This window comes from Neoarius graeffei, chromosome 16, assembly GCF_027579695.1.
Source record: "Neoarius graeffei isolate fNeoGra1 chromosome 16, fNeoGra1.pri, whole genome shotgun sequence".
NCBI classification, from domain to species: domain Eukaryota; kingdom Metazoa; phylum Chordata; class Actinopteri; order Siluriformes; family Ariidae; genus Neoarius; species Neoarius graeffei.
In genome coordinates this window covers 21,863,911-21,876,762 of record NC_083584.1, presented here as the reverse complement: position 1 = coordinate 21,876,762, position 12,852 = coordinate 21,863,911, and the positions used below count along the sequence as shown (strand labels likewise).

At 42.0% G+C, this 12,852-nt stretch overlaps 1 protein-coding gene across 2 annotated transcripts in view; it reads right to left on the bottom strand.

The window, feature by feature from the left end:
* Positions 1 to 178: 178 nt before the first annotated feature.
* LOC132900497 (serine/threonine-protein phosphatase 6 regulatory ankyrin repeat subunit A-like) overlaps positions 179 to 12,852 on the bottom strand; it is a 195,131-nt gene continuing 182,457 nt past the window's right edge. For both annotated transcript variants that reach the window (XM_060942622.1, XM_060942621.1), the window contains exons 22-28: positions 11,437 to 11,524; positions 11,261 to 11,344; positions 10,044 to 10,189; positions 9,855 to 9,937; positions 9,681 to 9,763; positions 6,672 to 6,763; positions 179 to 6,593 (exon numbers count right to left, since the gene is read on the bottom strand). In XM_060942622.1, coding sequence (XP_060798605.1) covers positions 6,304 to 6,593; positions 6,672 to 6,763; positions 9,681 to 9,763; positions 9,855 to 9,937; positions 10,044 to 10,189; positions 11,261 to 11,344; positions 11,437 to 11,524 — 866 coding nt within the window. In that variant the 3' untranslated portion in view covers positions 179 to 6,303. The remainder of the gene's footprint in view (positions 6,594 to 6,671; positions 6,764 to 9,680; positions 9,764 to 9,854; positions 9,938 to 10,043; positions 10,190 to 11,260; positions 11,345 to 11,436; positions 11,525 to 12,852) is intronic.

The window sequence follows — 12,852 nt, the reverse complement described above, 5'->3', positions numbered from 1 at the left end:
ATCAGTCGTTGACTCTGGACCTTTCAAGCATTTAAAGAGCTCAAATTGAAGAATAATTAATATTCCTCCAATTTTAATACAAACATTTTAACACCGTTTAAAGCTGTTTTGCTTCTTTTTGTGCAGAAAATGTGTTGTGAAAGATCTTTCTCTTTAGAGCAGATTGAGCATATTCGCATTCAGAGTAAATACAGTTTATTATGAGCAACTCCAGAAACTGCATTTGACCAGCGAACAGGAATCACGTTTTGTGTAAAATGGGTTTCAGCACTCCTAAATTTAAATAACCAAATCAGTCCTTATTATAGAACTGACCTTACCGTGATGTGACAAAAATATTCAAGATTTATTAGTAATCATTTGAGCAATGCACCAAGTGGCCAGTCTTACCCTTTATAAAAGGTGACATTATTATTATCATTATTATTATTTTTAAAACGCATAAAATCACACACACACGTAAACACAGGTACGCACACGTCTTTCCTTTATAACAAATGTCGTGATTCGCCATGAACCAGCACTGAGTGTGTATAAACCCTGTCACCTCAAAAGCTGGTCTCAAACTCGTGGGTAAGAAATGTCAGAATGCCCTTTTAATAATTCTCTGGGGTTCATAGAAATCCGTCCGTCTTCCGTTAACCAGTTACTCTGCAGCAACACGGACCGGAGGTTCGCGCTTAACATTCACAGACGTCTGTTTTGTCTGAGTCCCGGTTAACGTGAGTTAATAATAAATTAACCACAGCTTAAAAAACAAACGAAAATACCCCAGAACATGCTTTGAAAAGGACAACTTGGTCCCTTGGTTGCACATTCATGACAACTTCTCTTCCTGCCAGAGAGGATGTGTTGAGAAACGTCCACATTAGTGTACACGTGTGCCTTTGAGCTTATGTTTCCTTTCCTGTTTCTTGGGGAAATTAAATACATCAGGATAAACGGAAGCATTCTGAAAGAACGTTGAGATGAAGAACCAAACCCATGGCGAGTGTGAACACACGATCCGGATCATGGTGTAGTAGTGATCATGAACCACGTCCTGATTTTTCTCTCTCTTGAGAGTCTCATGTCTCTAAATGCTCCTGAGATGTGTATGAGAGGGAAACTAGAGTGATACCCTTCAAACATGGCACACTCCGTTCTTCCCAGTAGAGCTATAGCTTGAAAAGGTATGGAATGAGAAACGTGCCAGGACAATCTGAATTATTATTATTTTTCTTTCTTTACATTAATGGCATTTAGCAGACGCTCTTATCCAGAGCGACATACGGCATACCCAGAGCAGCCTGGGGAACAAGTCATGGGTTAAGTGCCTTGCTCAAAGGCACTTCAGCAATTCCTGCTGGTCTAGGGAATCAAACTGGTGACCTTTTGGTCCCAAAGCTGCTTCTCTAACCATTAGGCTATGGCTTCCCCCATAATATAGAAATCCATAACCAAGTTTGTATAAAATGACAGTAGGGTGCTTAACACTGGGACCAGATGGTTGTTGAACCAGCAACCTTCTGGTCCCAATGCTGCTTCTTTAACCTTTAGACTAGGGCTTCCCCTTATCTGAAATTTTATTTGAATTTGTAAGTGAAGTCTTGTTTCTGTGGCTTGAATTTCAAATATTATTTGATATAATAATCAGGTTAATCAATTTCACATTCACATTTAAAGTTTTATATTATTACAATCTGGCGAGTTAGGAAAGGCAAAAGAGTACAGATTTGATTGCCACCATTTGAGACAACGGACCGTGAGCTGGCCTAGTGGTTAGTAGTGGTGTCAACAATAATCGATTCGGCAATGCATCGCAATGCGGGGCATGGACGATTCAGCATCGATTCGGCAACATGCCAGATCGATTCAGCGTATTAAAAAAAAAAACTTCCGTGGGCATTTCCGGAGCAACATCACAGACATGCGCAGTCTGTAGCTGCACGCCAGTCGAGAGAGCACTAGCTTAGCAAGACGGCTGAGGCGGAGGAAGAGGACTGCGAGAGACAGGTTATTATTAACGCACCCAAGGCTTGGAAAGCTGACATCTGGGCACATTTTGGATTCTACGAGGTTGATGGGAAAGTAGACAAGACCTGTGTGTAAAAAAAGAAAGATCTGGTCTCATTCAAAGCACTAAAAAGCTGAAATTTGTTTTCTTTTTCATATTTGAAACTCTATAACATTCAATTTTATTTTGTTTAAAACAGGAGTGATACACACAACAGCCAATAAAATGTTGTTCAGTATCTGACTGCTTGTATTGCCTCATGACTACTGAAAAATTTGCCTTGCTTTCAGTAAAATTTTAACGCATCACAATGCATCGTAGAATCGGATTGAATCGAATCGTTACCCTCCGAATCGTAATCGAATTGAATCGTGAGGGCTGTGCCAATGCACACCCCTAGGGGTTAGCGTGCCCGCCTGTCGACCAGGAGATCATTAGTTTGACTCGCAGTCAGGTCATACCAAAGTACCAACTGCCAAGGAGAGTCAAACTCTCGCGGTTACCAGAGGACCAGCCCCCCCCAATGTAACCATCACTGTATAATAGGTGAGAAGCCGAGGGCTACTGAACCGGAGATTGGCGCCGTACCCGTGCGCCTCAAGAAAGATCAGATCCTGGTGCGGGAGGGACTTTTTTTTGAGCCAGTGATGTGCTGTGGAGGATCATGCAGCTAGAAAAATTGAAGTTCTAGACGTTAATCTGAATTTGAATGTTGTTCATATGAATTTGTATCATACTATCAGAAAATGAAACTGAATTTCACATTTAAGGGTGTACCACGTCACCTAACTTCACCTTTGCCTTCTAAATGAAGTGGACATGAAGCGTTCAGTCTCTCTAACCTTTAACATCTCACAGGGAAAAGCAAACACGGAACTCTGAGAAAACCAGGCTATAACTTTAATTAGATAAATGACACGCTATCATTAAAACTATACAGCCTTTCGATTCTATTAAATCAGTGAAATTTAGTTCCATCTGAAATTTGGTCATTGTGATGTGTTTATTTCTGTAATATCTAAAAAAAAATATAGGGAGGGAAAGTGAAACACAGCGATCCTAGTGGTAGTGTTCCTAAGCCGAGAGCCATGCTATTGAAAATCCCATAGACCTGATTTAAAAAAAAAAATCCCACGAAGTTATGACGTGGAACCTGTACACCCCCAAAAAATATGTTGTACATGTTGGGATTATCTACTAACTGAAAGTATCAGGTGAAATTTCACTGTCTTTTAAAAGATCGAAATTGCGCCTAACCTGTCAGAAACGGACTACAACCAAACTGTCTAGTCAGAGTCGCTCATATTACATCAGCAGTAGGCTTGATAAGTTTTGTTCTTCATACTCGCCCTTACGAGTGCTGACAGCTCTCCCTGTGAATAGCGGCAGTTGACTACATGCCCTGATCTGTAATGGTTATCCCCACGAGGGATGCATTTCTTATTGGTACAGAAATACTCCGCCAACCACGCTATACAAATCGGCACGTTGATGTAGGCTACTCGCCGGCCGCTACCTGCTACAGATTTGGAAAGGCGCTAGACTTGCGGTGACGTCACGTACGCGACGTCGGGTCCGTGTAGTCTTTGATCAGCTTATTAAAAAATATTCAAAACAATTCAAATCGGTGGAAAAAATAAAGCATGATCACCAGGATCGATACAGCTGCCCGACATGCACAACATATGGAAGCCATTGTCTTAACTTTGAAGTGTAACCCGAAATGTCTCATCTCATTATCTCTAGCCGCTTTATCCTGTTCTACAGGGTCGCACGCAAGCTGGAGCCTATCCCAGCTGACTACAGGTGAAAGGCGGGGTACACCCTGGACAAGTCGCCAGGTCATCACTGGGCCGACACATAGACACAGACAACCATTCACACTCACATTCACACCTACGCTCAATTTAGGCTACATCCACACAACAACGGCAACGAGATTTTTTTTTTTTTTTTTAAATATCGCGTCCACATGGGCAACGGATCAGTAAAATTTCAGGTTCATATGGCAACGCAACGCTTGCTGAAAACGATGCAATACACATGCCACACCACTACGTGCGCTGTAAGACGGTCCCATCGGAGACACCAGAACAATAGAAGTAGACGCATGCGCATAAACTCCTTCTGTAGCATCAGCCACATAAAGTTTTGATTATTAATCAGTAGCGTAAAACGAAAGATGCGTAAAGAGGAGTGAATGGGGGTAGATGGAAGCCGGTACGCCAACATTCTGATATCCTCCAGAATTCTTTAATGGTCCGGAATAAATTGAATGCTACACGCTGATGGATTACTTTGTTCTTCTACGCCCTTTTTGAGGAATGTATTGTCGGACTCAAACCAACATCTGAAGAGGTGAGATCGCTCCTTTTTTTTCTTCCTATTTTTGCTGGCGGGATTGTTTTTGGAAAGCGCACGGGCGGTGCGTGGTTTGGTTATACTCAGTACTTCCGCAGTGTTTGGACTAAAGACTCTGCCCTAAGGGCTATTCTCTCACTCTCTCTCACTTTGCACCATTACACAATAAATATTCACAGTGAAAATATTTTCTAAGCGCATTTCATGAACCAAGTTATAGGATTTGTTGACAACTCGCATCGAGTTCGTTACACTTCTACCCGGCGTGAAGCACTGACAGTCATGTGGTTGTGACGTCATCGTAAACAAATCCGTTCTACTCATCCAGACGACTTCGCAACGGCGCCGTTGCCAGATTTTTCCACTCTGGAACCCGTTCTCAAAAGATTTCGTTTTGGGGCACCCAAAACGCCGCTGCCGTGTGGACGCCAGGCCTAAACGATAAGCAATTTTATCAGATTCACCTGAATCCGTTGCCGTGTGGACAGGGCCTTAGAGTCACCAGTTAACCTAACCTGCATGTCTTTGGACTGTGGGGGAAACCGGAGCACCCGGAGGAAACCCACGCGGACACGGGGAGAACATGCAAACTCCGCACAGAAAGGCCCTCGCCGGCCACAGGGCTCGAACCCGGACCTTCTTGCTGTGAGGTGACAGTGCTAACCACTACACCACTGTGCCGCCTAACCCGAAATGTAATTTTTTGAAAAGATATTCCCATTCATTTTGCCATAGAGGTTGGAACGCATCCAGTAGGGGGCGATGAGATTACTTTCCCTCCATATATAAGGCCATTCTGTTCTGTGGCTGGGAAGTTATTTAATTTGATGGGATTCCTGAGCAAATAATGTGCATGAAATCGCTCGCGTTGCGCAGTCAAGCAGACAGAGGAAGTCCGTGTGCGCATGCGCAGGTTTACCTTTGAGCATGCACTGACAGTTCCATCATTCTGTCGCTAAACGAACAGCTGATCACACCGAGGTGCTCGCTGACCGTCGATATTTATTAGTTTGGTCCTGCGTTTCCTTTCCTTTGTATAGAACATCACGTCTTTTCTTCTCGCTTTCTGTTACTGTAGTCGGTCTTTCACGTTTCATTCGCATCCTCCATTTTTCTCTCCTGTTTCAAATTTGTATCCCACAATGCCTTGCACGAACAGGGAAAGCCCATGACGTGATCTATGATGTAGTATCTTGAATTGAGTCACGGTGAAGCAGGAAAAAATAGCGGAGAATTCAGGGCCATGTGGCCTTAAATTCATTAATTGTTCTATTTTAAAATTGGAAGTCTGTGCTTCAGTAGCTTTCGGTCCACTAAACAAAAATAATCGCGTGTTGGGGAAAATTATTTTTATGACCTACACTTGAAAAATCTGAAAGGCAGTCTACCTTTAATACTGTCGCCAACCTGTCCAAATGAATCGTATTTAAAACTTTAGAACATTTCCTTTGTTGTGTTGTCGCTGTATTACAAGCAGGAATGAACATTTTTCAGACTCAAGTGCCGAGAAAGGCTTTTTCGAAACTGATTATATTCACACTTCATTTAGAATGACAAATGGTCACCCTTAAACAACTCATGCAATTCACTTCGAGTTTAAAATTCCCTTTCAGGCAGTGTGAGAGAAATTCAAAATAATGGCATGCAAGTTGTAACGGCAACTCCACCGAATTAAAAATTGAAATAGATTGTGCCACTGAAGTTTCTGCACTTGATTTTTATAAAATTGAACCTTGCGGACAAATTCGAAGCATGGATTACATGATCATCTTCATGTACTTCAATTATAAACAATTTCAGATTGTAGTGGCACGTTCCTCATTCCATCAAACAGACACACCATGAAAATGATTTTTTTTTTTAATTCACCATAGCGTTAGCATCTTCAGCAATCTCCAGGCACTCGGGCACCGAACGATCCTCAGCACTGAGCCGAACCGAAATCCTCAGTAAGTCTCTGAATCCGAGTCGTTAAATTCTTCATCGTGGACGACGAGGCCGTCTTCACGTCCCAGGCTGTTGAAGCTGCAGTAAGATGGATGCCCAGAGCGCAGGCCAGGTAAAGGGTCAAAGGTCACAGCTTTGGAAGGGCTACAGTAGTGGTTAATGGCGCTGAAGGTGAGACCAGGCATGGTACCGGTACCGGCAGGGGATACAGGCATCATGGTGGCCAGGATCAGCGCCAGGCAGTCGGCCACGTCTTTGTTCGGTGCACACGCTAAAGCCGGGGTGTAACCTGTACAGCAAAATCAGTCAGAGTTTAGTGTTTTTAATGAGACTGGAGTTTTACGCTTTATTAACAACACTCAATCACCGTTTTCATCCACAGCCAGGACACTCGCTCCTTTGCCCAGCAGCTCCTGCACTACAACCGCAAGTCCGTTACGAGCAGCGACATGCAGCGGCCTGAGGAACGGAGGGAAAATTTTTTTAAAAAAAAAATTACAAAATGATGACAAATCAATCAATAAGGAACCTGGTATGTAATGGAAATTCTCTAATAAAATTAGTTTTATGTTTAGGATTTTCTATACTTTATGTACTTATATTATTCTGTACTTATAATACTGAGGGTATTCTTTTTTTTTTATTTATAGTTGCCCATTTATAAGTGATGTTCCACAACACTAAATATAACCATAAACAGAAAAAAGAGCACTGTGTTTTGTAATCATTGGCAAATTGCTGTGGTATAAAAGGAATGAAACACTTTGGGATGTGCTGTTACAGAAAAATAATCAATTTCAGGGAGATACAGTGACTGCACTTTATATCTATCCACATCATCCCATCACTGACTGATTATTTTCCAATAACAGCATGCCACAAGTGTGTTATTCCTTACTTTCTACTAGTGCTGTCAAAAATGTCGCGTTATTAACGCGTTAACTTGACTCAATTTTAACGGCGATAATTTTATCGCGAGATTAACGCTCTGTGACATGATGTAGGTTTTTCATAAGCTTTTGAAATTGCCAGGAACTTGGAACAGAGACTTTGCTTAGAAAAACGATAGCAGCTAGACTGTAATGCCACGCCCCGCACAGCCAGAGTCCTCTGCCCTCCCCCCAAAGAACCAGCGCGGGCAGGGCGCGCTAGCCCCGTGCCTCGGGACGAAGAGCCACGGTGCTCGGCTTAGGTTTCGTTTTCCCATCGGCGGCTCCAGCCCGACTTTGCAGTGGCTGTGACAAGACGTGTTATGCTCTACAATAAAAAAAACCCACACAAAACATTGGTACAACCAGTGTTCGAACTATGCCGATATTTTCGGGGGGGTCCCTTTTTTTCCCTGGGGGGTGTGTGCTTGCGCTTGTCTCAGAGCGCGGCTCTCCATCGCGCGCTCACTTCGGATATGCAAATGCTTCCTGTTACACACGATTGCTATGTCAATAAACATCATTTTGCCAATATTTTAGAGACCCCCAACATTTCCCAAATCATGTTTTCAAGGGATCTCATGTCTGTTTCAGGGGATCTTGGATCCCCCGTGTACCCCCGTAGTTCGAACGGTGAGCAAGCCCATTCACTTTTTTATGCTGATAAGAGAATTACAATGGTTTTTCATGTGATAAAAATGTGCGATTAAATTGCGATTAATCGCGAGTTAACTATGACAGTTGCGACATTAATCGCGATTAAATATTTTAATCGCTTGACAGCACTACTTTCTACACATTCTCAAGTTCAATGTCTCTAAATATATTTTAAAAAATGATGTTCGTTGAAGCAATTAAGGAATCTCCAAAGTGCAGAGGTGGACAGTAACGATAATAAACGATAAATAACAAGTACATTTACGTGAGTATCTGTACTTTACTTGGGTATTTTTTTTGGAAACTTATGACTTTAACTTCACTACATTTGAAAGACAAATATCGTACTTTTTACTCCACGACATTTCTATCAAGTTACTCGTTACTATGAAGCAGATTTGAAAGTGGATGGGTTTTTTTCGTTTTCTTTTCCAAAACGCGATTGGTTTTTTCGCAGGTGACACTGAGACAGCCGATCAGTAATCACTAGGGTCACGTCACATCCATAGACTGTATAAAATCAAGTTCAATTATTTCCCAGCAGCATTATTTGAACACGATCAGTTGATGACAGAATGGAAGGAGGCGGTTCTTCTGGAGAATGCACGCACTCATGGCCATACCTAGAACCTGTGTTTCAGTTTTCTGAAAGGATTAAAGATTCGTTTCGTTTTAAATGTTTGCTGAAAACGAACCACATCACGGCCTACAAAAACTCGCCGTCCAACCTGCGGAAGCATATTGAGGTATATAAACGTTTTATTCCAAGAGAAAGCTTGCAACGAAGTTGTGTGTGCTTTTAGAGCTAGCGATAACACTACAATAGCTGTGCAGTCTGGTTAGTCAAAGGACTTTCTATGGATTTGCCCACCAAGTTGCCATCGCCTTGTCCACGGCTAACGTTTACACATAGCTAGTTAACTTGGACACTGTTAGTTAGGATGTAAAAACAGAGTTATGCTAACATGAATAACGTTAACTTATCTGAAGTCCTTTCAGAAATAATTTAGCATAATTTTGCCAAATAAACAGAATGTAGAAATCTTTCTTTTCTAGTAGCGTTAGCTAACCAATCTGATTTCAAGTTTGAAAAAGGTTTGCTAGCATGTCAGGTGGAGTTTCACTGACTAGCTAGCTTAACGTTAAACCACCACAGCATGCGTTCATTTTGTGAATTCACATTTCTGTCTTTGGTAACGGCGTTAGGTTTTGTAAGCGTTGTGGCAATAATACAACGATGCATTGACGGAAAATGCACTTTTAATACTTAAATATTTTTAAAAGCAAGTACTTCAGTAAAAATTTAACTGGATAACTTTCACTTGTATCTGAGTAACATTTGACCAGCGGGATCTGTACTTTGACTTAAGTAATGAACTTGGGTACTTTCTGTCTTTGGTAACGGCATTAGGTTTTGTAAGCGTTGTTGCAATAATACAATGTGTTGACGGAAAATGTACTTTTAATACTTCAGTACTTTAACTTAAGTAAAAATTTGACTGGACAACTTTCACTTGTATCGGAGTCACATCTGACCAGTGGGATCTGTACTTTGACTGAAGTTGGGTACTTTATCCACCGGTGACAAAGTGCATAACGAGGGCCAAAGCAGAAAAACAATTTGTTAAAAATGGCTTTAAGTTTTCCAAAACTTTCAGAGAACGGTTAGTGAATGAAACCTTTTCATGCCCCGGTTATTAATGTTCAGTGATTTTGGTTTAGAGCTATCTGGGTTTTGTGTGTGAGAGAGAGAGAGAGAGAGAGAGAGAGAGAGAGAGATGTGGATGTACGTCTGTAGAGCTGCATTCGTGGCGTTGATGAGGTTCCTGTCTGTGACCTTCTCCAGAATTAACAAGGCACTGGTTTCATGCCCCTGAAAGAGAGACACACAGTAAATTTTAACACCTCAGGAAACAGCAGAGTGTGTTCTTTCATTGTGAAAAGTTGAAGTGTATATTCTGTACCTTGCTGCAGGCTAAATGTAGAGCTGTGTTCTTGTTTGCATCCTGGAGCGTGAGGTCGGCCTTCGCTTTACTCACGAGCACCTCTACACATTAAAGAAAGTCCAGCTTAATTACGTACGATACAAATTACGCTCCTAATGTAAGCCGAGTGGCGATTAACGGAATGAAAGCTGGCAGCATGCGTCTTACCCACGGCGTTCGTCTGACCGTTCTCAGCTGCCATCATGAGGGGTGTTTTTCCCAGAGCGTCGATAGCATTCACTTGGGCGTTGTGCCCGAGCAACAGCTGGAGACATTCCACATGGTCCGTGTAAGCTGCAGCGTGTAGAGGCGTCCTGAGAGGAAACGAACGTGAGAAGAGTGTCGTGTCAAATCGGCTGTAAAATTTAAAAAGCTGCTCCAAAAATCCATACAGACTAAAATGAACCAAAACAGAGTGGATTTCTCAACCACAAGAACAATTATGAATCATATCAGTTGTGTAATTAAACGTGTGCCTTGAGTGACTGACTTACTCCATCAGTTTAAAAGATTAAAAAATGACTCAAACCATGCTACTTCAGTTTGTTTATGTCTTTCTTTGTTTTTAACAACCTGACTTTTACAAAAGTTGGTCACATGGGTTGACAAACATCATGCCTAAGGACTGCAGTTGAAAATTAGGGTGTTTTCACACCTGGTCCCCTTTAAAGGAACCAGACTCGGTCCTCTTTAAGTGGACCAAAAAGTGGACCAACAGAAAAAGAACTCGGTTCTTTTTGTGTTCACACTGTGAATTTATTACAAAGAGGACTGGGTTCTCTTTCTGGTCCAGTTAAGCTTTGATGGGGCCTCAGTCCTCTTTCTGTTCACACCAGGTCCTCTAGAGCCCTCAGACCCTCAGTGCATGGAATTCTGGGTAATTTTCTATTGAATCAAAATGTCTGCTGCCACGCTTGCCCTGCTGTATTCTTTGATCAAAATAGTGCGGATTAAGGAAAACAAATTTATTCCAGCGGCTGTGTTAAGTTCCAAAAGGAAGTTGAGTTTCCCTGCTACAGTCATGTGACCAACTACGGCAAACGAAGAAGGTTAAACTACAGTGAAAAAGGCGAAGTGAACCCGGTGCGCTTTTTGTTCACAATGCGCAGATTAGGCGAACCGTACCGTTGATTTTTAGCGAACCGTACTGAGACCACCTCCTGAGGTCCTCAGTTCGGTTTGCTTTAAAGGGGTCTGGGCACGGTTGGAGTGTTCACATATGCGCAAAAAATGCTGAGTCATCGATCTGAGTTCGGTTAGATGGCTGAAAGGGACCAAGTGTGAAAACACCCTTAGCCTGTTGGCTAACACTGGCACATTTACAGTTCTGTTGATTAATGTGCAATGTCCTTTTAAATAAATAAATGAAATGACAGATTAAACACCTGGATTTGGAGTCTGTAGCGTTAACAATGGCAGGACCCAGTGTGTCAATCAGCAGCTCAGCTGAACCTTCATTATCACTGATTCTGTTAAAAGAGCGAGCAGAAAGAACCTTCAGCTGGACACACACACACACGAAACATCTGTTTTCTATGGATAACATGGACACACAGCTTACACAGCACAGTGAAGTGGACTGAAGGAGTTGCCTTCCATCCTGTGGAACGCCTCCTGCTCTAACAGAGCCTCCACACACGTATCGTGACCTGAGCGAGAGAGAAAACAAGATCAACTGTGAGCGCCTGCTCACTTACGTATCCCCCCGCTCTCGCTTATATCAGAATGCAAGCAATCGAAGGAATAGGAGACTTATTATGAATGTTGACTTCAACAAATAATGAACCCTGAAACAAGTAAGTAAAGAGCACCGTCTCTCCCCAGGGATTTCAAATAGCATCCGGGTAAACTGGCATTTTGAAATCGCATTTTCCTTCTTGAAATAGTGTCAAAATCCATGCTACATGTTTCACAAATACATTCAGTCGGTAAACAGGAAGTCGATATGGGACAGACCTGAAAATGGTATACACGGTATAGAACCCCAAGCAGAAGCTCGGTACCAAATATCAAGCAGTTGTGATTTGTAGTTACTGAGAAAAGTGTTATGAAAATTTTGTAAAATCCACGCTATACGTTTCATAAATACGTTCAGTCGGTAAACAGGAAGTTGATGTGCGACAGACCTGAAAACGGTATACACGGTATAGAACCCCAAGCTGAAGTTTGGTACCAAGCGGCTATGATTTGTGGTTGCTGAGAAAAAGGGTCTTTCGGACAGACAGAGGTAAACCAGTACACCCCCCCATTTGGAGTGGGGGTATAGATTCTCTTTACTCTCTTAAAAATAATCCAAAGATTAAAAAAGAAACTAAGGAATAAAGAATAAAAGGTTGTTACCGCCCAGAAGCTCATTTTCCTACAACAGCAGGTTTTATTCCTCTTTTAACCCAGTAGTTAAATTTTTTTTTGTTTTAATTTATAGGAGTACATTTGTGTTTGTGGAGCATCCTTGAAACAAGCTAGTTCCAGTTATTATTTGCATTATAGCACCTTTAAGCAGTTATTCCATCACCGGTCTTTTTTCTCTCTTCTGAATTTAATAAGATTTCATGTCCTTTTCAGTTAAATCAGTTAAACAGGCTCAAAAAACCATGCGATTAGAAAGCTGAATACACTGACTGAACTCAAACGCTCCATGTTGTCATGGTAACGTTGACAATAACGCTTAACGTGCACAGCACTCTGTTCCTGTGTTTGGCGATTTGGCCAATCATTCCAGCACGACGCAGTCCCTTTTAGTGACACGGTACATTATGTTCATCCCTCTCTCGTTCACAGAACATTCTGGTTCTTCATACTTATTTGCTAAAACGGGTCGCCAAATTAAAGTCTCACTGAAATAAAGTCTTCGCTAATGTTGGTTAAGTTCCTGCTATCCGATCGTTACTGTACGTTCTGGTACATTTGTATGGAAGACTTTCACGTGACATCATTGTAATTGCAGATTTGTTTAGGCGGCCATGTTGCCTAGTGA